This window comes from Eleutherodactylus coqui, chromosome 4, assembly GCF_035609145.1.
Source record: "Eleutherodactylus coqui strain aEleCoq1 chromosome 4, aEleCoq1.hap1, whole genome shotgun sequence".
NCBI classification, from domain to species: Eukaryota; Metazoa; Chordata; class Amphibia; order Anura; family Eleutherodactylidae; genus Eleutherodactylus; species Eleutherodactylus coqui.
This window is the reverse complement of record NC_089840.1, coordinates 255,583,496-255,611,179: the sequence shown is the minus strand read 5'-3', so window position 1 is coordinate 255,611,179 and position 27,684 is coordinate 255,583,496. Positions and strand designations below refer to the sequence as shown.

At 44.6% G+C, this 27,684-nt stretch overlaps 1 protein-coding gene across 1 annotated transcript; it reads left to right on the top strand.

Moving 5' to 3' along the window:
• The first annotated feature begins 1,931 nt into the window (after nucleotides 1–1,931).
• On the top strand, nucleotides 1,932–26,162 carry MMP21 (matrix metallopeptidase 21). The gene is made up of 7 exons (XM_066601692.1): nucleotides 1,932–2,084; nucleotides 2,401–3,031; nucleotides 6,040–6,179; nucleotides 8,718–8,859; nucleotides 18,877–19,134; nucleotides 21,369–21,541; nucleotides 25,706–26,162. The coding sequence occupies exons 1-7, from the start codon at nucleotides 1,932–1,934 to the stop codon at nucleotides 26,003–26,005; spliced, it is 1,797 nt and encodes a 598-aa protein (XP_066457789.1). The 3' UTR covers nucleotides 26,006–26,162.
• The last annotated feature ends 1,522 nt before the right edge of the window (nucleotides 26,163–27,684 follow it).

Here is a 27,684-nt window from a genome sequence, read left to right as displayed (position 1 = left end):
ACCCGCGCCGGCCCCGAATCTTTAGAGACGAGCAGGGAGATACTTGGCTAACGTACTACTCGCTCGAGTAATGTGCCTTAGTGAGTATACTCGCTCATCTCTAGTAAGCATCCATTTTGTTGATGCTTGTCTTCTTCTTAATTAAACTCTTCCAGGCATAATTTTCCTTTCAAATGAGCTAGGTCTTTCTTAATATGAGCAAAATCGCATATTGGAGGGTAAAATTATCTCCATGGGTTTATCATAACCTTTGCTATCTCAATAATGGGAAAACAGATGAATGTTTCAACTATAGACCATGTACAAAGATCGGGCTGAAAATTAAAACCACTGACAGATGAAGTGAATAACATTGTCTTGTTACAATGGCACATGGCAAGTGACGGGCTATACGACAATGGGGAAGACAGCTGTTGGTCAAGTTCTCATGAGGTGGCAAGTGATCAGTCAGTTCTTGAAGTTGATGGGTTGGACACAGGGAAAATGGGCTAGAGTAAGGATCTGAGTGACTATGACAAATGGCAGGTATTTTGGGGTGTTCCCAATGTGCAGTGGTTATAACCTACCAAAAAAGTGGTCCAAGGTAGGACAACTGGTGAACTGATGACAGGGTCATGGGCACCCAAGATTCTTTCATGTGCATGCTGAGTGAAGGCTAGTCTGTCTGGTCCAATTTTACAGAAGAGCTACTCGAGTACACATTCCTTAAAAAAAGGTAATGGTGGCTATGATTTGACAGGCATCATAAGTTGTCATGGCATCACACATTGGTGCATATGGGGCTGAGTGCCTATGTTGACCCCTGTCCACCACCAAAAGTGTCTACAATGGGCACATGAGCCTCATAAGTGGACCATGAAGCAAAGAAAAAAGGTGACCAGGTTTGGAGAATCATGTTTTCTTTTGCATCATCTGGACAGCCGGTTGAGTGTGCGTCACTTACCTTGGGAGCAGTGGCAGGAAAAAGTTGGAGCACCTCTGAGGGGATTTTGGAAATTGAGCTGCAGCAGTTATGTGCTCTTTGGCTGGTAAATGAGTGGTAGATAGATGGTGATGGCATAGGTACCGCTAACTCAGGGTGGTACTATAAACCAGGGAAGTCGCTGCACCTTATGGATGTAGGTGTAGGAGAGTGACAAGGAAAAAGGTTGAACCTCATCACACCCTTTTTCCTTGTCACTTTCCTACTTATTTGGGGAGGAGATGACACCAGGATGCACTATTGGAAGAAGATAAGCCAGCAGAGCCATTGTAATGTTTGGGGCACTGTCCTGCTTGGGTCATGACATCCAGGTGAATGTGACACGTACAACCTACTTACCGTTGCACAGACAAGTAACCCCTTCATGATAGTGGTGTTCTCTAATGGCAGTGCCATCTTCCAACAGAATAATGCACCCGGCCACAGTGCAAAGATGGTTTAGGAATGGCTTGAGACACATGGCAAAAAGTTCAAGGTGATGACTTCCCCAAATTCCCCAGATCTGATGTCATCAATAATTACTTGAGTATTGAAAATGGTGGTTCTACTGAAGAAGAGGAAGACTCTCTTATATAACCCCACCGGGTGTCTAATCTTGTTAAATATCAAAAAACAGAAGAGCATAAAGTTTCCAAAGAGACATAAACAACCTGAAGGAAGCCTGCAAAGATGTCACCTCTGTAAACACCAAAAGTCAAATAATTGTACATAGGACACAAGTTGGCATCAAACTGATACCCAGGTAAGTTTGTACTGACCTGACACCTAGGCACACTGAAGACTGATTGCTAAGCAAATAATGGTGAAAAGCATTGTTGTTGGGTGTGAAAAACACAACATATTTGTCAGTAGTCTATAAAAGGAACAAGTGAAGTGAGAACATCTAAAGCAAAATCACTTGACAATCTCTGGTTGAGGGCTCAAAATTTTATTAAATGAACTAGACATGATGGCGGCCGTTCTTGTGATAATCTTCTTTCATTGTTCAATGATGTTCAGATTTGGAAACTCCGAAAAACTTTTCCACAGGAGGGATCACTCGGATATAGAGCCATCCAATATCCAGCAAGCCCAGCTGGTCACAGACTTCGTCTCAGCACAGGTCAGTTTCAGTGTTATATCAAAGACAAATAAGATATAGAGTATATCAATGGTTTCCAACTGGTGGCTCTTCAGCCATTGCAAACCTATTGCTCCTATGTTTGCTTGGACAGGCAGCAGGTGGAGACCCACAGGTTGAAGTGCATTGAAAAAATTGAACATATTTGCTACTTGTGTCCATGCATAAAGTAATATATGATGGAAGTTTGTGTTGGAATTAATGGGAATTTTTTTTTTTAAATTGGTATTTTTGACTAATTAAACTTTTTGAAGGATCTTCAGTGCTTTTATATTTTTCTTATATATTTATATTTTAGCTATTTCTGTCAAAATATGGGTGGACAGAGAACGCAATGTGGGAAGACACGATCACTAAAGATAACGAACACCTGCAAGACATCCATCCAATGGAGGAGGCAACAGCAAATTCGGGGAAAAGGTCACCAGAACCCACAAAAAATCCTCACTTCATTGAAGCACTGAAAAAATTTCAAAAGCTGAATAACTTAAAAGTAACTGGAAGACTGGATGATGCCACCATTACTGCCATGAACAGGCCAAGGTGTGGGGTGCCTGATAACCAGGTATTGAAAAATATCCAGGAAAGGCCGAGTAAGACTGAAAATATGAGCAAAACCAACTCCACGAAGATCACAAACCAGGTTGATGGGGCTCCAAAGAAACGGTCCAAGAGGTTCTTGGACCAGATAATGTTCTTGGATAAGTACAAGAAGGAGCAGGAAGCACCTCGGGGCAAGGTATTCAGCAAGAAGCTCCTGAAATGGCGCATGATCGGAGAAGGATACAGCAGCCAACTTTCTGTAACTGAGCAGAGATACGTCTTTAGGATAGCCTTCCGTATGTGGAGCGAGGTCATGCCTTTAGACTTTGAAGAAGACAATACATCACCTTTATCACAAGTTGATATCAAGCTGGGCTTTGGACGAGGTAGGTACGCCTTTCTGGTCACTGGTTGACTTTTTGCTATTGCACTTACATGTTCTTATACTGTATTATAATATCCACTGGGACGTTATTCTATGTAAGGGCACTAAGCTCACCGCATGCATACTGCTTTCAACTCCTTATTTGGGCATTATAGACTATTATATTTTCCACTATCACATGGTAGTTATAAGGAACCTTTAAGTGGGCAACATACAACACTGTCTATTGGGCTCTGACCAGTATGTCACTGTTATGTGTGCACTATTACAGTCTATAGCACTTGTAAGAGGGTTTTAAGTGGGCATCGTATGGCACTTTTATTTGGTACTGTACTATATAATTATCTAAGGCCGTAAAGTATTAGGGTACGTTCATCACTAGGGATGCATTGGTTGGGAACCCCGGTGATCACCTAATCACCCATCCTAAGGCACTGACAGCACACGTGTCATAGGGGACGGTAGCGGAAGTGTCTTAGTTGGCTTCACTGCCATAGAAATCAATGGGAGCTGAAATGGCTATTACAGTTCTGACACTTCTGCCTTCGACACATGGAAGTGTAATAGCCACTTCGGCTCCCATTTCAATGGCAGTGAAGCCAACTAGCACACTTCCGCTCAAGTCTCCTATGACACGTGTCCAGCCCACTGCACTGACAACAGGCTTGGCGATTGCCAGGGATCGCAACCGGTTGTTCCCTGGTCATTAATTATTGATGACCTATCCTGAGAATAGGTCATTTAATATTTTTTGCCTAGAAAACCCCTTTAAAAGACCTCTCTCCCATCTCTGTTTTGCCCCGGTCTCCACAGACCTTGACAGGGCAGTGGACAACATAGTAGGTTCGACTGTGTATACTCAGGAAGTGGAAGTCATTAGCATCACATTGGTAAGGACCCCCAGTCATCCCTCAGTTGACTACACTTGCCTGGTTCCTCTCCACTGGAAAACCCTGACGGCTTATTCGCATGGCACAAATCTCAACCTTGTGCTACAACAGCGTTGACTTGGACAGCACATGGATCCATGATAGCCAATGAGGCTATTTAGAAATGCTAATTTTCACACTATTGATCCATGTGAAAAAAATCCCAGCATGCCCTATTCTGTTTTTTTGCATCTGGTTTCTCAGGAAGGCCTTGTGATTTCGGAATCAGCAGATCTGTGCCACAAGCCGAGCCATCAGCTCTTTACTGCACAGCAGGTATCACCATCTATGTGCAATCGGCAGTTTATTTTTGCAGAGAAGATATTATGTAACCTTTGCTGTAAAAGAAAGAGCAACGACAATGTTCTTAATTAGTGTCTCAGCCTCGTAAAACTCTTTATTTGTTCTAAATCTTAACTACTGATAGTTGATGCTCTGCAATATATTATGCTCCAAGACAGCGGATAATTATAAAATTGTTTAATATGCAAATGTTTCATGATTAGACTTTGCAATGATTTATTATGGAAGTAATGAATATTAGAAAGTAAAGCATGCAGCGCTTTTTCCTTGTTCTCTATGCAAATGATGTGTAACCTGGAGAAGCCGATGAGAATCAATGGTCCCATAAAAGGCACAATCATTGGTAGCAATACATATCTCTGTGTACACAGTAATGGGGCTGTACATGCTGTGGTTGATCCGCTGTGGATCACCGCTAATTGCTGGGCTTCTTATAGGTTCAGCGATGAGCTGCATGTGGTTTTAGCAGATCACCGTAGCATATATGAGCGTCGTTAACTCTACTGGTCAGTAATCCCCCGTCAGGAATTAATGTATCGTATGTTGAAATAGTTAGTGACCCCCAAATCTCATAACGATTACAAAATCAAGAAACATGAAGAAACAAATAACATAAACCTAATGGAGTATGTCTGATTGTTACAGACTGTTTTAGTTCCACAGTCAGACTGATTCTCTACCCCTTACTCTCTTGTTAACCTGTCTCTATCTATCTGTTTTCTCTCTGCTGGCTTGTTTCTCTTTAGCTTTTCTCTGTCTCTTTTCTTTATCTCCCTCGCAAGCTTGTGTGTCTCTCTCCCTCTCTCTCTCTCTCTCTAGCCTGTCTCCATCTCCTGTTTCTCTCTCTCCTCTGTGTCTGTCTGCCTCTATCACTAGCCTGTCTCTCTCCTCTCTCCTTCCTTTTTCTCTCTAGCTTGTCTCTCCCTCTTTTCTCTTGTTGGTCTATAGTTATCTCTCCTGTCTCTCTGTCTCTATTCCTCTTTCATTCACACCCGGCATGTCTATATATTACACACAGCCCTTAAATTTTAATGGGTGCCATGTAATGCTTCATTTTCCCTGTGGTGGCGCTGCAGAGAAAATGAGTACTTATTGCCAAGTACCCTCACAGCTGATCGCTAGGGATCAGTGATGCTAACTTGGGATCAACTTATAGTATGGTGGCTCTCTAACAAAAAATTATCATAAGTGGAGAGCCCGTTAATAAGTTCAATTTATCATCCAATTTTTGGTAAAACCTTTAGGTATGTGGCCTCCATTAGTGTTGCACTTTATTACTACCTTGTTGACCAGATGGAATTCTATCACAATCATACTCTCATGCTGTGTCATACACATAATCCTTCACGCTGTATATTCTACCTAGTGGCATGGAAATGCCACCAATACCACTGTTTCATAGCAGGATTAGTGCCAATTACAGCGTCATCGGTGACCTGCTTATATGTCTCATCTAATTAAATGTATAGAGCCTCGTGTGGTGCAGAGTGTTAAGGCAGCAGTAATGCAGTCCTAAGCTCTCGCTCACAACCTGAAGGTTGCAACTTTAATCCCCGCGTGGTTCAGGTATCCGACTCAAGGTTGACTCAGCCTTCCATCCTTCCGAGGTCAGTAGAATGAGTACCCAGCTCGGTGGGGGGGGGGGGGGGGGGGGGTAATAAATAAATTATCTGAAAGTGCTGCGGAATAAGTTGGCACTATACAAATAACAAGACCTAAATGTGCCATGGTGTTACTGCATGTTTGCACATATTACGCTCATTTATCTCATCCACAGGCCGGCACTTAGGGTGTTCCAGAGAATTCGATGGGTCGGGCCAGGAGTTTGCACACGCCTGGTTTTTGGGAGACATACACTTTGATGACGATGAACATTTTACTGCCCCGAGCAATGATAACGGGATCAGTCTTCTGAAAGTAAGTGATATCTTCATAAATCCATCTTAACCACTTCAGGGCCACCTGAGCATTTACAGTCCAAGGGCAGTCAGGAACTGGTTTTAACCCCTTCCTGCCAAAGGACACATATGTACATTCTTGGTAAGAAGGGGTGGCTGTGGAAGTACAGCTAGGTAAATTTTTTGGATGATATGGACTCAAGAGCTGAGCCTGAAACCATTTGCAGTGGGAGCCGGTTGTAACTAACAGAAGGCCTCTAAATTGCAGTTATTTAAGGGTTCTCCACTTATGAAAGTCTTTTTTTTGTTAGAGAGCCACCATAGTACCCTGTTTCCCGAAAAAATAAGACCTACCCTGATTTTTTTGTATTTTCGGGGAAGGCTTGAAATATAAGCCCTAGCCTGAAAATAAACCGTAGCTACATTACATTAAAAAAAATACATTACCTAGCAGACTTGGTCCAGGTCTCTACCTCTGCTCTCCAGAACTCCTACGCACTTATTGCAGTCCTCGGCTTCTCATGGATCACTTCCTGGTTACGGGATTCATAAATCCCACCTGCAGAAAGTGATGGCTCTGATTGGTCCTCGAGTGCTGCTCAGCCAACCAATGCAGTGCTCGATGGACCAATGCAATGGCTGTGATTGGTTCATCGAGCGCTGCATTGACTGGTTGAGCAGCGGTCGAAGAACCAATTACAGCCATCGTGTTGTGGAGGAGGGATTTATGAATTGGCCAATTAATGCCATGGCTCAGCACGTTTGAACTCCGCATTGCAGTCAGTGGGACCTGGACTGAACCTGCTAGGTAAGTATAATAAAACATCCCCCCATAATAAGACCTAGTGCCTCTTTTGGTGCAAAAATTAATATATGACAGGGTCTTATTTTGGGGGAAACACTATATGTTGATCACAAGCTAGCACCACTGATCTTTAGCGATCAGCTGTGAGATAGGTGAGAAAATTGATCCCCGTTGTTAACTACTTACATGCTGCAATCAATGATAATCGCAGCATGTAGGAAGTTAACAGAGGGAAGGCACTCCCTCTGTGTTGCCATTCGTCCTCTGCCATGAAGGCGCGGAGGGACGATGGGTTGCCATGGCAACTGAATCATTATATATGCTTATATTAGGACAGGAGGAAGAATAGTGCTATGATGGATATACAGCTGGGATCATCTAGTTTGCATACAATTGTATCAGTCCCATGTGAAAACTACACTGATGTGCCAAAAGTCCTGGGATAGCAGTAGTACATTGATGATGAAGTGGACTTATCCAGGTGATGACTTGGGAACGCCCGTAACTGTATAAGCCATAAGGTGTTATCTTGTGAGTGACGCTGACCACCGGCCAACATGCTCATGGCAAAGTAAAAGACCCACCAGAGCATCTCTGTTGCCACCACAACACTGGGCACAGCGCCTCACCTGGGCTCCTGAGGTTGATAACTGAACTCTAGAGGACTGGCAACATGTAGTGTGGTCAGATGAGTCCCGGTACCAATTGTTTTGGCTTGATGGTGCTGTTTGTGTGTGGCACAGACCCCATGAAGCCACGGACCACAGTTGTCAATAAGGCACTGTGCAGGCTGGTGGTGGTTCCATACTGGTGTGGGGAGTGTCCTCATGCGTTTGGTCTACTGGTCCTCCTACATACACATTGACTGGTGCTCACTACTGCTTGGTGACCATTTTCAGCCCTTCATAGACTTAATGTACCCCCACAATGATGGGGTGTTGCATCAGAATAATGCGACCTATGGGACCCAAGTTGCCAAGAATTGGTTCAAGGAGCATTCTGGAAAGTTCCAGTGAATGATGTAGCCAGCACGTCCTGACATGAGCCCAATCCAGCATTTATATGATGTGGTGGAAAGGTCCATTCACACCCGAGATCTGACACCTACAAATACCATTTAACTGTGGGTGATTATCCAGATGGCTCAACCTTCCTCTAGAGGTCCTCCATCTGCTTCATTTAATCAATGTCAAGTTGCCAAACTTCACCAAGCTAGAAGGGGTCTTGCACAATATTAGTTCCTGTCCCATGACTTTTGGCATCTCAGTGTATTAGATCTATACCGGTCTTTAGCGACACTCACTGACAGTTAGCAGAGATGTTGAAAAGGTAAAAAAAAGAAAATGGAAATCATAGTATAAAGTGCCATACTTCGTTTGGCTTCATTGATGACTCCTTTTTTAATTATCACAATGTACTTCTGACTTATGCTATAGTGGTCACAGAATGTATGTGAACCCTTTCAACAGATTACATTGAAACCTATCCAGTGTGAAGGTGTTTTGTTTTCTTTAGTTCCCTCATGGTCAATTTCACATGGCAAATAGATTTTCTTTCTCCACATCGAGCCCTCAGGACAAGTATTTTTATTTTAACTTTCCACCGATATGGAATGACGGTACAAGACAGCAGGGTTGTTGAATTTGCAGCCCCGAGCCGGTTGAATGTATCACTACACTAATTAAACCTGCCCTCGTGTTCAACCGTAACAAGGTAACTCAGCGCTGATTGCTTCTTTCTTCCAATTAATAGGTTGCAGTTCATGAAATCGGCCATGTTCTCGGACTATCTCATATCCACAGGACTGGATCAATAATGCAACCCAATTACATCCCCCAGGAATCAGGTTTTGAATTGGACTGGTCTGACAGGAAAGCAATACAGAACCTGTACGGTAAGAGTCGCGGGCGGATGCTGATTATTTCTCGCTCATTCGCAGGGCACGGTGGCTGAAGTTTGTCCCGCTGTGTTTGGAAACTTTCCCAGAAAAATTATCCTCCCCCAACCAATGGGAGGGCAAAGCAGGTTAGACAAAAGCATCAAAGTCACAAGCTGGCATTACATCTGCTTCTGGGAAAGCTGGGTGACGAGTAATATGGTTGACATAACAGCTCCCACAGGAGTTATCACCCAGCTTTTCTAGCCTCAGAATGGAATATCTGCCTAGATACAAATACAAGGCTCCTGTATCATGCCCACCAGCTATGACATTGCTGCATGAATGTATATACTTCTCAAGGCAAATATATATTTTAGACCTCAATATCATAATATGGATGTACAATTGCAATCCCTTCTCTTAACTTTTGGGACCATACCCTTGACTTAGCCATATTTCTTACATGCAATCAAACATCACAAATCCTAGCCAGCTCTAAGTATTTGATGTGTTTTATCTCAATCACACCTGATGTAACTAATGAAGCCCTTGACTAGTTGCATCAGGTGTGTTTGAGACAACACCTAATTTGCAAATGTGTGTTCTTATGGGGGATTCTATTCAGAATTCTAACTGCAATAGTCATTAAAAGGGGCATTTTGTGTTGAATTTGGAGAAACCACCCGTCATATTAGTTGTGTAGCTATTTAAATTGTTCTTGTTTGATTGATTTTTGCAAACAGTTAAAAGTTTGAAAGTTTGGCAAATTAAAATAATTTGCATTGGGGAAAGGGGGGCTGCTTAATTTTAATTCCGACTGTATGTTGTACAGATTCATGATATTGTTACACAGGTACCAGATTCATGCATGTGGCTTTGAACATACTTGTCTTGATATTTTATACTTTTGGGGGAGATTTATTAAAAACGACCTGTCATGGATAAAGTCAGCGGGGTTGGCTGCATATTTATATGTCCCTGCTAACTATCCCCATTTTTTTCATACCCACCTCCGTTTCACCATACAGGCTCTTCTTAGGTCCAGCTGCCTGTGGACAATCCCCACCATTTACTGTTAACGGATGATGTCAGATTTGATTGACAGTGAGTGGTGGGGACCGTCCACTTGGCAGCACTGGAAGCCGGACCTAAGAGGAGCCTGTCGGGAGAATGGAGGCAAGTATGAAGAAAAATGAGGTAAGAGTCGTCAGGATCACGGCTGAGAGCTGTGTATTAATGGTCCTCTTTAAGACTTGAATCTCTTACACCAGTCTTAATCTTTACGCCATTGTTGTAAAACGCGCCTCTCCTCTCCATTAAATTTAGTAGAGCTTCGGCTATCCGTATGCCAGAAATTGAAATCTGCGTCATCTATGAGCACCCTTAGATATGTGCTAAATTCTGGTGTAAACAATAGCAAATCTGTTGGTCTGAAGATGGCTCCGCCTTTCTCACCCAAATGCGCCCTTTCTGCCATTTTTGAAAAGTGGCGAGAGGTGTGAAAAGCTTCAAATTTTAGTGCAGATATCATGTGACATAATTTGTGGCTTTCCTGCATCATAAACGTAGCATAAAACCATTGATACATTCCCCTCTTTGTGTATTAAAGGGGCTTTCTGGATGACCTGTCCTCCAAAAATGTATTAATAGCAGATTGGTGGCGGTCTACCTCTCAGGATCCCCAGCGATCAGCTGATTGGAGAAGCCGTGGCGCTCAGGTGAGCACTGTGGCCTCTTCTCGGATCTCTGACGTCACGTCCATTGTTTACATGACCTAAGAGCAGCCCAGTCCCATTTAAGTGTGCAATACCAGACACAGCCACTATACAATGTACAGCACTATACCTGGTAAGTGACAGCAGTGCTCATCTGAGTGCGGCTGTCACTTCAAACAGCTGATCAGCAGCGAACCCTGCCAATCAAATACTGATGACCTATCCTGAGGAATAGATCATCAGTATTGTAGTACTGGAAAATGCCTTTCATTTTGAGTTTTTAAGACTTCCTCTGCTTGTAGTCGCTGAACGAGCTTCATCCCATGTCTTGTATTGAGCTGTGCAGCGGAGCAATCATTACATGACCACGATAGGTTCTTAGCCTCTAGAAGTAAATGGGGTTTCTATTCAATGACTGCAAGCAGAGATCTGGACCCAAAATGTATAACAGAAAACGGGTATAATGTTTCATTGCATAAAAACAAAAAACAGTGTGAACATACTTTAATTATTGCCCATTCATGGCTGATAACACACATATTGTAGCCCTTACGCATTTTGCGCTTTAGAAACGGCGTTGCCCTTGAAAATAATGCCCGACGCCGCGCACTATATAATCTGGAGGATCTGTTAACGTCTCTTTTTGCTGGCCCGCTGCCTCCACTATATTGTTTCGTAAAAATGATTGTCAAGCACTTCTGTCAGCCGGCCGCTGGGTGATCGTGTGCGCAGAGGAGAGCCGTGAACTGTGCATCGGTACATTAGGACGCTTTGTGTCTGGATGTTCTCGCAGCTACGTGTGACATTTTCATTTGTAGCCTCGGGAGGAACGAAAATTTTTTTTTTTTTAAATACCTTTTAACTCAGAGAGTGAAAAATCCGGCGGTCCCCGTGCCAAACTACCCTGTGGGAAGCACGCTGATAAAGTTTCTTAGTAACACATCGCTTCCCCAACTTCCTACAGTCGGCAGGTAATGGCTTTTTAATAGAGGCGGCCGGCCGAGTGTCACATATCTGCGATAATAACTGATTACTTTGTAGCTCCTAATCCCCCGGAATAACCTGGATTTCTGCATTGATTATTATAAAATGCCGCCTGATTGTTATCGAAGTCAGCATTATAGACCTGCAATCTAATAACACGCAGTTGTTCATGACTTTTAGGGAGCACATGGAGGAATCATCCAGAGTGCAGGGAGAAAAAGTGAACCTTTTGAAATCACCTGTAGATTCCCCCTTTAATCACCTCCATCAAATGTTTCCAGCAGCTGCAAGTAAGATCCCATTATACCACATTGAGGAGGGATTTTGGAAATGTGCTTCACAATATTTCTGGGATGCCTTGTGTGTATATTCCTCTTCAGGTCATACCAAAGCATCTCCGTAGGGTTAAGGTCAGGACTTTGACTTGGCCATTCTAAAGTACAAATCTTCTTTTTCATCATCTTTTAGTTGATTTATTTGTGTGTTTTGGGCTATTGTCTTGTTGTATCATCCAACGTCTTTTCAAGTTGAGCTCACGGATGGCTGCTCTTACATTCCTCTTTAAAGGTGTTCTGATCCACGTTGAAATTCATTGTTCTTTCAATGAACACAAGGTGTCGAGACGCTGAGGGAGAAAAGCAGCCTCTAACCATGATGTCCCCTCCACCATAGCTTCTAACCATGATGCTCTCCCCACCATAGCCCTTAACCATGATGCCCCCTCCACCATAGCTCCTAACCATGATGTTCTCCCCACCATAGCCCCTAACTATGATGCCCCCTCCACCATAGCCCCTAACCATGATGCTTCCTCCACCATAGCCCCTAACCATGATGCCCCCTCCACCATAGCCCCTAACCATGATGCTTCCTCCACAATAGCCCCTAACCATGATGCTTCCTCCACCATAGCCCCTAACCATGATGCCCCCTCCACCATAGCACCTAACCATGATGTTCTCCCCACCATAGCCCCTAACCATGATGCCCCCTCCACCATAGCCCTTAACCATGATACCCCCTCCACCATAGCTCCTAACCATGATGCCCCCTCCACCAGGCTTCACAGTTAGACTAGGTTTTGGTGTTGGTGTGTTGCATTCTTTCCCCTCCAAACAGCATTGTTCATTTGTGCTAACAAATCTCCACTTTTGTCTCAGCTGTCTATAGAACGTTTCCTAGTAGAATTTTGGACCATTCAGGTGGTCTCGGGCATACTTGAGACGGACCACAGTGTTTTTTTGGACAGTGGTGGATTCCTTCATGGTGTCCTTCCATGAAAACTATTCTTGTTCAGTGTTTCTCTAGCAGTGGACACATGAACAGAGATGTATGCAGTCTGTAGAATCTCCTGTGGGTCTTTTGTTGTTCCACTTGAGTTCTTTCTCGCCTCTTAACAGGAGCCTCTTAACCTACTTATGCGCTGGTATTTGGTCCGTAATCGTATTGCCCATGTGATACCAAATTAGTCCGCCACGTGCTTTCAATGTTGTGAGGCAATTGGAAATACCTTGCATTTTTGGTGGTCTTGTCGATGTTTGATTAGGTTTTGGAGCAGAGTCTTTGGCTTACTTCATAGCTTTTAGGCTTTTTAATACACAAGGAATGGTGGCTCTGCTACATGTTATGGCGCATTTAGACACAGCGAGAATCACTCAAAAATCACTCAAAGCAGTATTTTAAGGAGTTATCATTCTGTCTAAATGCAGGGACATCGTGCAGTTTTCGTGCTCGAGTCGTTGATTGCTGAATTCTAGCTTGCTAGAATTGAGCGATCAGCTGTTATCACAGCCGGCTGCACTGATAAGATTCTCTCTGCTAGTTTCTCGCTGTGAATTCACAGCGGGGACACTAGCAGTCAGAGGGGAGAAGAATACAGCTGTTTGCTTATGCAAAACAGCTGTATTGTTCTATTAGTGGCCGCGGCTGTGTCCCACTCCGCTTGCATATTCTATAGTAGCTACTATAAAGTATGCAAAGATGATCGCTCAAAACTGTCACTCAAACTTTGAGTGAGTTTTGAGTGATTATCTTTAAGTGTAAGTGGGGTCTTAGACTTTCCTCCCTTACTCCACTGCAATTTAAACTACTCACATTCGTTCTCCTAGCTTCAACGCAAGCAATTGCACAAGCTTGGAAGAAAGGTAAGGCCCCCTTTCATAAAGTTAGATCCCGCTTGGATAATATTTGTGCACTTGAGAAGCTCACCAGTATTCTCCTGGATTCTAATGCTAAATTGGAGAAAGTCTGGCTTCCGTGAATTCAACATGCCTACCCACAGTTACCTATTTAGTCTTCGACAGGTCTATGAGGTTTCCCTTTATCTCTATCTACATCTTAGGCTGCTTTCGGGGAGCAGTAAAGTGGAGTCCCCTAGCTGAACGAGTCCATCTTATGACGGAACCGAACAGTGCCATACAGACCCCATTGACTAAAATGGGGTCCGTTCAGTTTCCACTCAGCTGGCCGTCATCATACTTGAAGAAAAAGCGCAGCATGCAGCGCTATTCCTTCCAGTCTTTTGTGCAAGCTCTCCGACGAAACCCTGAGGTTCTAGTGCAGATGTGAACTCAACCTTATTTCTTTAGTTTGGCTTACCAAGGTAGTGAGACCCCCCCTCCTAACTTTCCTTATAATCCCCCCCCCTTCTGTTTAACCCCTTCCAATCCACTGTCTGACGTCTTAAGACATTATGATTTAAGGATGTACAGCCCCGATGTTGGAAGACGTCCGTCGGGGTTCTCTTACTGTATATTGCCAGCCTCTCTGTTGTCAGAGCCTATCCAACGTGTCACCTCATGCAGTACTGGCTTTAGCCAGCATATAGCGTCGTTCTAGAACAGCAGAAAGAGTAAGCTCCCTAGGAAAACCAGGATACAAATTGGATTGGAAAGGGTTAAGCCAACATCAGACTTATGTTGATACGGTCCTTCTTTTATGTTTAACTTCTGCGAATTTGCGTATTAGAACTTGGACTATCAACATTGCTTTTGTTACTGTTGTTCTAACATCAACCTGTATGATGGAATAGCCAAACTTAACTAAGCCATCCAGTTGGTGATTGTCTGTTATTATCGTGATGTATGTGATTATGCAACGTCCTTGATTTGTTTCCGTTTTGGGTACTTTTCAAACTGTTTAATAAAAGTGATTGACCAGAAAAGACATGAACGATACAATGTTACAATTACAGTATAGACAAAGGAAATGTAACCAAACAATCAGACCACAATTTATTACTAATCAATGCAGGAATCCAGGTCATTCTAAAGGGTTCACTTACTTTTTCTTGCAACTCTATCTATCTCGTATAAGGAGAACATAAGAGTAAGGATTTTCGATTTTCTCCTTTGAGAATTTGTGAATGAGCTAGTGCTGTCTCTAAAGGGAAGTACTTTGTATTGCTCCTTGCAGACATGAATAGAAGCCATTACCAAGGTCTGAAGGTTTTTATATACTCTTTTATATGGCCCTAAATATGACCATTGAAATTGCTGTATCCTTTCTGACAAGGGCTATTATGCCGCACAAAGCTTACCCGTCGCCTGCCGTGAATAGCCATAGAGCGCTGTAGACGCGGGAGTGCAGGAATCCGCCACCCTGATGTCATTTCTCCTTCTCTCTTCCCCTTCGCACTTCATGACAGTGACATCGGCTGCCCTAGCGAACACAATGACATGAATGGTCAGGTCACTGCCTCCAACAAGGTCAGCACACTCCCCTCCTGCTGCCGGAGATGTTCCGATTGTTCGATGGTCTACAAGATGTTCTTACGCAGTTCTACTTCAATGCAGGGCACATATGAAGTGTACAAATAAGAGAAAGGGTTTCCTCCTGCCGGGCTTCCAACAGTTTGAAGTGTAAAATGTGGACCAGCCTCCCAACTCTTTAAATGTTCGTGGTATAGCCAAGAGATAGTGACCTAGGAACCCAATCTATCAGGAGAGCAGGGTCATGGTACCCCCCCCCCCTTCCTTCTGCAGGCCAAATTGGTGGATGGTGGCCACATCCAGAGAAAGACTGAATTGTGTGTTGGTCGGAGAGCAGGTGTATGGAAGCAGTTGGACAAGCCAACCCCTCATGGCCAAGTAATAATTCTACAATCAGGATAGGCAAATCCAACGTGACGCCCAGATTTCTGCTGCAGATGTTCCCAATCAGCTGCATTGTTTTTTACCCCCAACAGGTGATTATTTCTAATCAATCCTTGCACTGAGGATTGTAAAATACTTTGGAGGTTCCACTAATTCAGGTTACACCAAAGTCAGTCTTGTATTCCGCCTCTCCTACTGTGGGTCTCTGATAGGCTACTTTCTGCCATAACCTGCCCTGCCTATACATTACTCACTTTTATGTCTGCCCCACCACAGAAATGTAGAACCACAGATAGCCAGTACTTTGCCAGGGCAATTACTCTTCATCTGCCTCCACTCTTCACAGTACTAGAAGTCATTCTGGCCCACCAACAGCCTCACTGGGATGTTTTAGGCCCACGGCTCACACCAAACTGGTCCTTCAGTACTTACATCTGGTCGACTGCTGTGCACTCACAGGGCTTCCGTTCCATGCTTTTTATTAGCCAGCAACGCTATCTTTTCTCCTTATGGAGAGCACCTAGACAGTGAGTGAGGAGACTTATAAGGCCATTCATGTTCCTCTGGGTAATATGCAAATAAGGGAGATGGAACAATACCTCTGCAGCACCACCAACTGGAAGGCAAGTCAATGTTTGACTCTTTATACAAGCCTTGTAACAATGACTGGGAATTGAAAGCCAGAATCCACACATGGACAGCTGTTTTGGGGTGTTTGCCCCTCATCAGTCTGCAGTAGGTTTCTGGCTTGGCTCCTCCTTCATGCAGCGTTGCTCAATGGATCACAGCTCAGTCCACTCTCCTCCACGTGTCTACTAAGGACTTCTGTTCTTTAGTCCGACTTCACACGGATGTATTTGCACGCGCAATACGCAGAGAATAGAACCCATTGATTTCACGCAAAAAAGAGTCTTTACTAGCCTGCGCCACCCATATACCCTAAATATATGGCATTTTATGGGAACCCCTTCCCACCCATGACATATATGCACATCATGGGGCGGAAAAGGGGTTGTGGCTAGATGCACAACCCCTCCCAGAATATACGACTGGGGGCAAGTAGTTGATCAACAGAAGTCTTACTCTTTGCATCCCCGGCAATTTGCTGATTTTGCTGGTGGGCGCCACCACACATTTTTCCTGCCCACTGCTGCAGGAGAAATGTAGTTTTGCAGGAACATCTTGCAATACCTAGACCGTCGAAGGTCCCGCAGAAGGGATTTGCGCTTACGGAGCGGGTTTCTGTTCTGGGTCATAGAGGGGAATCCTAAGCGGGGGGCCAAGCTCTATGACGTTCATAGGCCCTAATAGAGCATATGAACGGGGAAGGCGCTCTTGGAACCACTCCTTCTGCGCTGCACCATCTCCAAGTGACGCCCACAGAGCTGCGAACTGTAATTCACATTTAGAGAAGCATACAGGGACATCAGTATTGATTTGTAACATAACAAATACAAGCTACAAAATAACACCTAAAAATTGCATAAACCGGTAAATTTGTAACGTAGCGGAGAAGAAATCTAGATGTTTATGAATATACAACAACGGTGCCACTTCTTATCTAAGTCCGGGGATGCGAACGCGGAGGGAGCAGCCGGTCGGCACAAAGGTAATTTCTTCCCATATAAAAATTCAACCGGATTAATTTTCCTGTAAAATCTGTTGAATTCTCATAATAACACCGAGGAATATAATTTGCGGGAGAGTAACCTTAATCAAAGTATCATGCCTGCAAATAAAGATAGAAGCAGCTAATAAAAGCCGCATGAAACCGCCAATAAAGCCTGCAAGGTAATATCCCTGGCCACAGGTAACTAATAATGATGTAAACGGGGAGCTGCGGAGTCTGCTGGAGGGCGGCACCGGATAAGCAGGCACAGACGTGACTACAGTGGACTAAACAGACCTAATTTAAAGGGAAAGCGCTTTCTCTGTACACATCACCATTGCCTCTTTTACTGAGGGGCCTTTTGGACAAGCCGATTATCATTTGTGACGTCACGGAAATTCTGAGCCAACGATGATTTTAATGCCTGCAGAAAATGACCGGCAAACGGAAAGCGAACGATTATCGTTAGTTGTTTGGTCATTGGCTCTCATTTAGACCGAACAACTAAAATAAAAAAATAAATCTGGTTATTTGTATAGCACCAACTTATTCCGCAGCACTTTCAGGTAATTTATTTATTACCCCCACCAAGCTGGGTACTCATTTTACCGACACCGGAAGGATGGAAGGCTGAGTTGACCTTGGGCCGGCTACCTGAACCACGCGGGGATTGAACTTGCAACCTTCAGGTCGTGAGCGAGAGCTTAGGACTGCATTTCTGCTGCCTTAACAGACTCTTACTTGCTTGAATGGTTTTTCGAACGATAATCGTTCCGTCTAAAAGCATCTTTACCTTATCTTCTTTAGCGGCACCTCATGAATTAGCCGAGCACTGTGGCTTCAATACACAAGTGCTCGAAAAGGACACAACAGACCACTAGAACCAGCATGGCAGGTGCGGGCAGCATAAAGTATGTGAAAGGTTCCATTAAGGGGAGGCCATTGTATGTGGGCACTGTGGCCATATCCTATTAATTCCTAAGAATCTCTCAGCCTAGAAACTTTGCAAGGTGGCACCATGGTGTGGCACTACATGGCACTACTGTGAGAACACTGGGCATATTAGACCAGAATTAGAGATGAGCGAGCATACTCGCTAAGGGCAATTACTCAAGCGAGCATTGCTCTTAGCGAGTTCCTGCCCGCTCGGAAGAAAAGATTCGGCTGCCGGCGAGCGGCGGGGGAGAGCGGGGAGGAACAGAGGGGAGATCTCTCTCTTCCTCTCTCCCCCCCCGTTCCCTCCTGCTCACTCCCACAACTCACCTCTCACCCGCGCCGGCAGCCGAATCTTTTCTTCCGAGCGGGCAGGTACTCGCTAAGGGCAATGCTCGCTTGAGTAATTGCCCTTAGCAAGTATGCCCGCTCATCTCTAGCCAGTATCTATATGCTGGTCTAATTAAATTACTCATCGGTGATCCTGAGACAAATGTATGAAAAAGCGCAAGTGTCTTCAAACACTAGTTGCATCTGGCGGGAGCTCCAGGCGCCAGATGTAAGACCACGCCAAGTAAGAGCAGTTTCTGGTGTACATCATAGTAAATGTGGTCAGCTGTTCTTCAGGGTTGGTTATCTACATAGGATATCTCCTTTTAATAACTTGTCTACTTATCCTACATGTTGTCCATTCCAGGGTCGTGTGAAGGACCTTTCGACACGGTATTTGATTTTGTGAGAAAGGAGAGAAACCAATACGGAGAGACGACTGTGCGCTACAACACGTACTTCTTCAGGAATGGCTGGTACTGGATGTATGAGAACAGGAATAATAGGACGCGGTATGGAGATCCCATTACTATATCATCTGGTTGGCATGGAATTCCCACAGAGAAGATTGATGCCTTTGTTCATGTATGGACCTGGACCAAGGACATCTACTACTTTTTCAAAGGTACGGAGAACAAGACAAAGTAACTCTACATGTACTTCTATTATTCGTCATCTACATCGAACGACCACTGCATTAGGAACAGCTGGTACGTGACATCTTGTGATCAGAAACATGGTACTACATGACGGCCGTGTCACGACCTGCTCTGAGATAATAGAAGCAGAAACCAAAAATGGCAACAGCCATAATCAATGCTCTAACCACATTAAATAATGCAAGGTTCTTGGTATATAATGTGATCAAATTACATTGGCCCATCTACCAACGTCCATGTGACCAAGCTCAGATGGGTCCTAACACTATTACCAGGTGATAAATCTCAACCTGGGAAAGTTGCGTTCCTACCTCTCAGAATGCTCCTCTCCTGGGACTAAGCCTACAAATAAAACCAGGGAAGGTAGGATACCATTCATATGCTCCACTAGGAGGGACAGAAGGTAAATGCTCTCAGATAATACACTGACCTCTCCTCTGCATAGCAACATTTGGCAGTTATGGGTAAACATGGTGACTTGAATGACTTTGACGGGGGTAGATTATTAGTGCTCGGAGGTGTGGTGCCAGTATTTCTCAAACAGTCACACTTGTAGGCTGTTCCCAAACCACAGTATCAAGATTAGGTGAACCATGGAAGAACATCTGACAGAAGATCAAACAATGGCAGATCACGCCTGGTTGACCCTAGAGGCGAATGCCAGATGGCATGTATGGTATCACAGCAACGATGTGCCACAGTGGACTAACTGACCCAGCAGTTCATCAGCGGGGAAGTTAAACCAATCTCCACAATGACCATGCAGCGTACCTTGTGTCCAATGGAGCTTAGTCATTGAATACCGACAAGTGTGCCCCCGATGACCATGCTTCATTGCCAACAACGCCTTGCATGAGTCCAGTAAAAGTCACCGGACCTTGCAAACATGGCAGAAGGTCATCTGGAGAGACGAGTCGCATTTCCTGCTGAACCATATGGATGCCCGGGTCCGTATCTGGTGTAACTAGTAAGAAACCATATCCCGTGGGTGTACCATTGGGGTTCAACAGACCGGTCGTGTCATGGTCTGCAGAGCATTTTCTTGGCATGGCCTAGGACCGTTGTTCACCATTCAAGGATTGTGATAGGATGACCACTATACGGATGTGTTAGCTGACCATCTGCACTCGTATTATCAGGACGACCACAGATCTTTCATCAGCACAACACTTTGTGTCATAGAGCTCGCTCACTAGGGAGTAGTTGGAGGAACATGACAATGATTTCTCCACACTGCCTTGGCCCCAGAACTCACTGGACTGTGACCCCATTGAACGTCTTAGAGATATGCTGGAAAGAGCTGTGACATCTCCTCCCACTTATCCACATAATGTGCAGCATCTGATGGAGCTCCTGAAGCAGCTATGGGTCGAGTTGAGTATGGAGGATGTTCACAATCTTGTGGAATCTTTTCCCTGACGTCTGGAAGCCGTGATCGCCTAAAAAGGTGAACCCACCTGTTATGTAGTAGGTGTTCCTAATGCAGTGATTGTTCAGTGTATGTAAATGGAAAGATGGAACAATTCCTCTACAGCACTACCTATTTGAAGGCAGCATTCCTTCAAGTCAATGTCAGAACTTTTAACAAGCCTTGTAACAATGTGTCTTCCCTAGAAGGAAAAAATAACCATGCACAATCTTCTGAGGAGGACTATGTCTTTAGCCTATCTTCCCAGTCATTGTTGTACGGCTTGATAAAAAAAAGTCTTGACATTGACTTGCAGGAATGCTGCCTTCCAATAGGTGGCGCTGTAGAGGTATTGTTCCATCTTCCTATTTGCATATTTCCCAGAGGAGCATGAATGGCCTTATAAGTCTTCTCACACCTTGTAGGTGAAACGATACCCTTCACAACCCACATTCAGTGTATGATGCATCATTACACAGTGGCTGTTCTATTCTTCAGCTATGATGCCCTATCTTCCAGTGTGCTCCTCCTAATGAATTGGTGCAGCACCATTTGCCCTCGGGAGGATCTTCTGCTCCTCATGTTCCTTATAGATGGATGATTCACACAAAAATGTACATTATTAGAAGTATGAACATCAACAGACAGCAGAGACAAGTGTGAATTAAAATACAAATCCTCAGTGCACAGATGAGACGAGATCTGTCAGGCATATCATGCCAAGGAGTCCTGGGATCTGTCACCGCCGCTCGGGGGAATTCTGTACAATTAATGTCTCTCCTGCATTTACAGGGACTCTGTACTGGAGATACGATACTGAAAATGACAAAGCCTTCTCTGAAGACTCTCAGGGGAAGACCTACCCCAGGCTCATCTCGCAGGGTTTTCCTGGTATTCCTGGCCCAATCGATGCCGCATACTTCGACAGGAGGACCCAGAGAATTTACTTCTTTAAAGACTCCCAGGTGAGAGGAAAGAGTCAGTACTTATTTCATGACAACCGCCTTAAGGCTAGTGGTAAACGGTGATACGTGACGCATTGCGGCCTGCGACCAGAACGCAAATGCGGTAGAACAGTCAAGAAAAATCCAACTCTGTTGGATTTTGGTTGCAAATCGCAAGTTGCACGTAAGTTTTACCACCATAGACCTCAATGCAACATCAAGACAAGGCGCACAGCTGTTAACCCTTTCCAATCCAATTTGTATCCCGGTTTTCCTAGGGGGCTTACTCTTTTTCTGCTGTTATACAACAGCGCTATATGCTGGCTAAAGCCAGTACTGCATGAGGTGACACGTTGGATAGGCTCCGACAGCAGAGAGGCTGGCAATATACGGTAAGAGAACCCCGACGGACGTCTTCCAACATCGGAGCTGTTCAGCCTTAAATCATAATGTCTTCAGGAGGTCAGACAGTGGATTGGAAAGGGTTTGGGAACTTGCTGTTGCATAACACATGTAGCCTTAGCCTAAAGTCATTTATCTTATGCCTAAGGCTAGGACTGCACAGCAACATGTCACTGTACAAATTGTTGGGGGCATTTACATGGGGCACAGTATAATTCATCGACTATTCAAGGGAGGTGAGGTTCTTTGGTGGGCCTGTATTTGACATTTTGAAAACTCCTCAATGCATGCTCATCACGGGTCCACACATAAATACATGCAAGCAGTCTTCAAGATAACATTCTTTGCTATGAGAGGCCGCAGCTCTTAACATTCCAGCGAAAGCCAAACCAGTGAGAGTCCGCAGCAATGAGTGTGTCAGGACTCGAACCCGGGACCTCTTGCACTCCAGTCAGCAGCTCTCCCCTGTGCTATCCAGGATTTGGACAGTTCCTTGCTGAAACCCAACCTCATTCTATACTTTCTGTCCTGGTTCCATCCTGCTACTAGTTAGGACTTCCTATAAAAGCCTGACCTTGCCTCAGATCCATTGCGTGATTATTGTGCTCCACCACCTTGATCAAACTCCTCTTCCTTCTGCGATTGTACTGATAGCTCCTGCTGCTGACCCACGTCTTTCATTTGACCACGCTTCAGTCTCATCAATTGTACTGCATACTGATACCTCCTGCTGCTGACCTCTGGCTTCCATTTGACTACGCTTCCATCTTATCCCATTGTACTGCATACCGTCACTTCCCAATAAAGACTCCTGGCTATCTTGGCTACTTTGTAGTGACCAGCATGGCTACTATACCTGTATCTCCAGTCCAGCGCTGGTAAGACGTAACATAGTGTATCTTCGAAGACCAGCAGGGGCTGTTCAGTCGAGGATCACTCACACGTATGTGTTTTCAGGAACCAATAAGCAAAAGGCTGGAGCCAATCGAGTGGGAGCTGCACACAGAACAAGTGCAAAGCTGTCAGCGAATTGTTGATGGACAGTGATTACTTATTTACCCCAGAAGATAATTAATTAAACCATCAACTATTTTTAGGTGAGATGAAACAAGACAATTAGTGAATGAGTTCTCACTTGTTACCTCTGGCCGTGTTTACACACAACAGCCACTGGCGTAGACTATCGAGTGACTATTCGAATGATAGTTCACAAGTCAAGGTTGCTTTACACGGGACATTTGGATCCTAAATTGTGCAATATTTCAAGCCACCCCCCAAAAGCCTTTTTTATTGGCAACATTTAGATAACCCCGACCCTTTGTGAGCCGGTTTGTGGGATAATCCTGCAAAACGCAGGACTTTTTGGCATGTATGCACTAAATAAGTTCATTAGGACTTTGGTTAATCAGTAGTTGATTCAAGGAGACTTTCTACAAGTTCTTTGCTGTTTCTATAAGCCACACTGAGAGGTGGAGGGCAGACGAAAACTTGGTGCTGGTGACATCCTGGCGAATCAGCAGGGCCTCTCCTTCCACTCTGCTGTATCATTAAGTCTTGGCACTGCACCAGCTCTTGTCTTGAGGGTGTGCAATTTGCATTAGCATCCACTGTACCAACTAATTAAGGGTATCTACTGCTACCTGGAGTTTATAGCGGGCAGATCAGTGCCAGGTACTTTAAAGTTCTGACATTTAGCTACATAGTTTCATTCTCAGGAAATGAGGAGCTTTTAGGAATGTTAAGTAACTGCAGGATTATTTAGTGGCACTTAGTGTATCCTCTTAAAGTCCTTGAGTCACTCTGGTCTCTGAAGAGGGGCTGTCAACTCTTCTGACATACTTGTACCAGTCCTGCAGCATCCTTTTGTTAGAACTCTGCATTGTGTTGTTCCTCTGTTATTCCTCCTGGAAGTGTATGTCTAAGCTGCCAAACGGGTGTTAGTATTCCCCTTGTGAAATGGGTACGTCCTTTTAAACGTTGATACTGTCCAATCAGTGCTGCCAATGTGTAGAGATCAAATGGGTCATGGATTCGGTGCCCGAAGTGCAAGTTAGGTGACGGCGCATCGGCTGACAGACGGAGGGGATTGGCGCTGCTCACCCCTGTTACAAAACCACTATTTTAATTTTGCCAGTCCTCTTACAACCTGGCAGAACCAAACGGGAGATGTATGTGATGTTCCTCCGACTGCCACTGGTTGCACCATCCTGCCGACTATGCCAAGATGAAATAGGTTAGGGGCCTGAGATTACGTGACGGGGCAGCAGATGACAGATGGAAACGAAGGCAACATTTTTTCAAAACCAAATAAACTTTATTAAACACATCTTGCTTCACTCCATAGGAGGACACAAATTACTTAAAGATTACAGATTTTAAACCAGAATTTCACACCCCATATCAGAATGACAAGGCACTTCCCACTTGACTCCTAACTAACTATCTCCATAAATCGGTTTACTGAAATTTCGGAGTTTCATGGCACCACAGACTCCCCACACCGTAAGTGTGACAGTACATCTCTGTGACCGCACAGAATACAGAGCCTTTCTCTTAACACAACTCCTACAAAGTGCCTTCGCTTCCCGTTACAAGAATATATATATATATATCACTGCTAGAAATAATGGTCTCCAGCTGGAACCTTTCAATCTCATGCAAAATATTATATAGAGAAGTCACAGAAATATTGTGTTGTACATAATATAAAATATACCTTTTATTTCAATCAATCATTTATACTAAAGCCTGTTCTGCCCTTTTCGGTCTCCCAGACACTAACCTATTGATGAAACATGCAGGGTACTCGTCCTGACAAGGACGACTTCGCCCGAAACCTAAACCCTAATCACCCTATTATTCCCTAATATTGGGGAAACCGTGGGAGAGGGGAAAGTGTATATAGCACAATACTTTTTTGAATTCAATATGTATACACAGCATTGCCCACTAACTACACACATAATCAAGGCAACAGAAAGTCAACATCTAGGCACCATTACAGTTTCTTCAGGTACATGCTTTCCTAGTCCATGTCAATCCATCATTGTCCCTCTAGTTTGCGCACACTAACACGTCAGAGACAGATCTCATGTGTCTAAAACTTTGCCCTCTTCTCGCACCCATGGCACCATCAGCAGTTTGTGGGATAGAGTCCTATGCAGCCATCTTCGGCCCCAGGGTCGTCAGAACCCTATTTTGCGTCCACTCGCTTAGCCTCAGGCCATTCTCCAGAATGGGGATGCAGCCTCATCCACTTTAAGGATTTGCTTGTTGTGCTGCATGTCCGTCATGTTCTTCCCCGTGGCACAGTTCCAAGCCTTTGTAGCACACCTGGCTGCAGCGAGAGTGTTTGCAGCACTTCAGGGACGGGGCTTTGCCCTCTGCACTATTCCCCACTGTGGGGGCTGTCCTTCCAGCCGTCATGTCACAGCCGTAAGAACAGCCCCCACAGTGGGAAATAGTACGGAGGGCTGAGCCACTGACATCAGAGAGGGGGCAGAGCTAGTAGCGCTCTGGCAGGTAGAAGATCTTAGCCCGGCACTGCTCACCCCTCTTACACGGGCACAACTTGTTGACAAGATGAATGCTAACACCCAGTTGTCAATTTATTCGTACATTTTCAGGAGGAATAACAGAGGAATGGCAGAGCGCTGAGTTCTGAGTATAATAGCATCTGTTGTAGGACTATCTGGCGCTGGTCAATTCTCATTGATGACGGGTTAAAGTAATTTTACTGTAGTTCGGTTTGTCAAGTAATGAAGCCCATTTTCTCGCCCGCAGGTTTTTGCCTTTGATGTGAATAGAAATCACGCCGTTCCAAACTTTCCCAAGAAAATCGTAGATGTTTTTCCTGCTGTGGCTCGAAACAACCATCCCGGTACTAATCTGGATGCGGCGTATTACTCCTACAGCCACAAAGCCCTGTTTCTATTTAAAGGGAAGTACTTCTGGAGAGCGGTCAGTGACCAAGACCGGCAGACAAATCCTGCTCTGCCCCTCAATGCGTTATTTCCCCAGCAAGCGATCTCAGAGCAGTGGTTCGATATATGCAACGTCCATTCATCATTGCTAAAATTGTGACCCCCAGAGACCCCCAAACCTTCCCGTTGGTCTGAACACGTCTCATGATTCTGCTTTAACCAACACTATGGGAGCTTAAAGCAGTTTTTCAGACACAAAAATTCTATTGATCTACCCTATACCCTTGTGTATTGACCAAAGCTTGTAACTGCAGGCTGGGGTCTCATTGAATTCAACGGTCCGGCCACTACACAGGGGTCAGAGCAGCGGCTTCCACTCTAACTCCTATGTACAGCGGCGCTAGCAGCATGTGCCCGCTCAGCTGATTGGTTGAGTTCCCAAGTGGCGGTCTCCAGCCGACCAACTATTGATGACCTATCCTGAGGATACATCATCAATAGTACTTGTGCCTGGAAACACTTAGAGGGGTTATGCAGAATTAGAAAACCATGGCTGCTTTCTTCCCAAAGCAGTGCCACTCCTGTTCACTGGTTGGATGTGGTACTGCAGCCTCAGCGTTTCAAATGGGTTGACCTGCGATCGCATGGACAACCCCATAGAGAGGTGGGGGTTGGTTTTGGAAGTTAATCAGCCATGTTTTTCTGATCCTGTACAAGCTAGTTAATAAGGATTGTATTTTTATTCCTCACTACTTTCAAGATCTCAGCTTGCTGTCAACAAGTGGAAACGCTCATCTTCTATTCCTGCCCAATTCGGCTTGCTCAGCTGCAGTTTCTTACAGTATAACACTTTATCAGCTGTAGAAAACTCTGTTGCCTGAACTTAGAATTGCGCAATAGTTTCTGGTGTAAATAATAGTAAATCGGATCGGCCACGAGTGGCCACGGTCTCCAGTGCTGATCTGTGGCTTCGGTTTTGAAAAAGTGGCAGGGCAGGAGGGCATAAAATAGCAAAAAGTTGCATGTTTTGGCACACAAGCTAGTGTGCTAAAACATGTTACTTCTGTATGCAGCAAGAAAGCTGGTAGATAGAGGTTGGCTGCTTTCCCACAGAATGGAATATACTGCAACATTGTTGCTGTCCCAGAATTCCGCACGTTTAACTGCACATTATGGCAGCCGTGCGGATCTTGGTGCTGAATATTCCATCCCGTATAGAAGCGTCCTTTAGGGCTTGTTCACATCGGCGCTTTTAGGTTTCACGCTCTGTTATCAGGAAAATGGCATCCAGGAGCCAAATTGACCGATCATATGATGGAACCGAACATCGCGGAAAGGACCCCTTTGACCCCAACAGGGTCCATTCAGCGCCTAGCCAGCTTTTGTCCTGCCTTTTTAAAAAAATGGAATTCAATACGAACGAGCCCTTAATATAGATGTGCGCCATAGACTAGTCGCAGCCTGAGAATATTAATGTCGTGTGGCTGTGTCTACACCTCCATAAAAGTAAACGAATGTTTCAGTTCACTGACAGCAAGCAGAGTTCCTTTGCATGGTGAGGAATTGAAATACAAAGTACCATACATGTATATAAGAAAGTTGCAGAACCGATCGGTCAGTTTATGGTACCAACATCCGTACCATTGGCAACTACTACTGAAATGAATGGGCTCTGATTCTCTGCATATTGTGCGTGCAAATCCACCTGCGTTAAGCCGGACGCAGACTGACCCTTCATTCACCAGTCTTACCATGCAGTGTGCTGATGCACCCATTAAAAAGTCCACCCCTATTAGTAAATCAGGGTGCATGTGTGCCACAAGCTGAGAGCTACGGCAG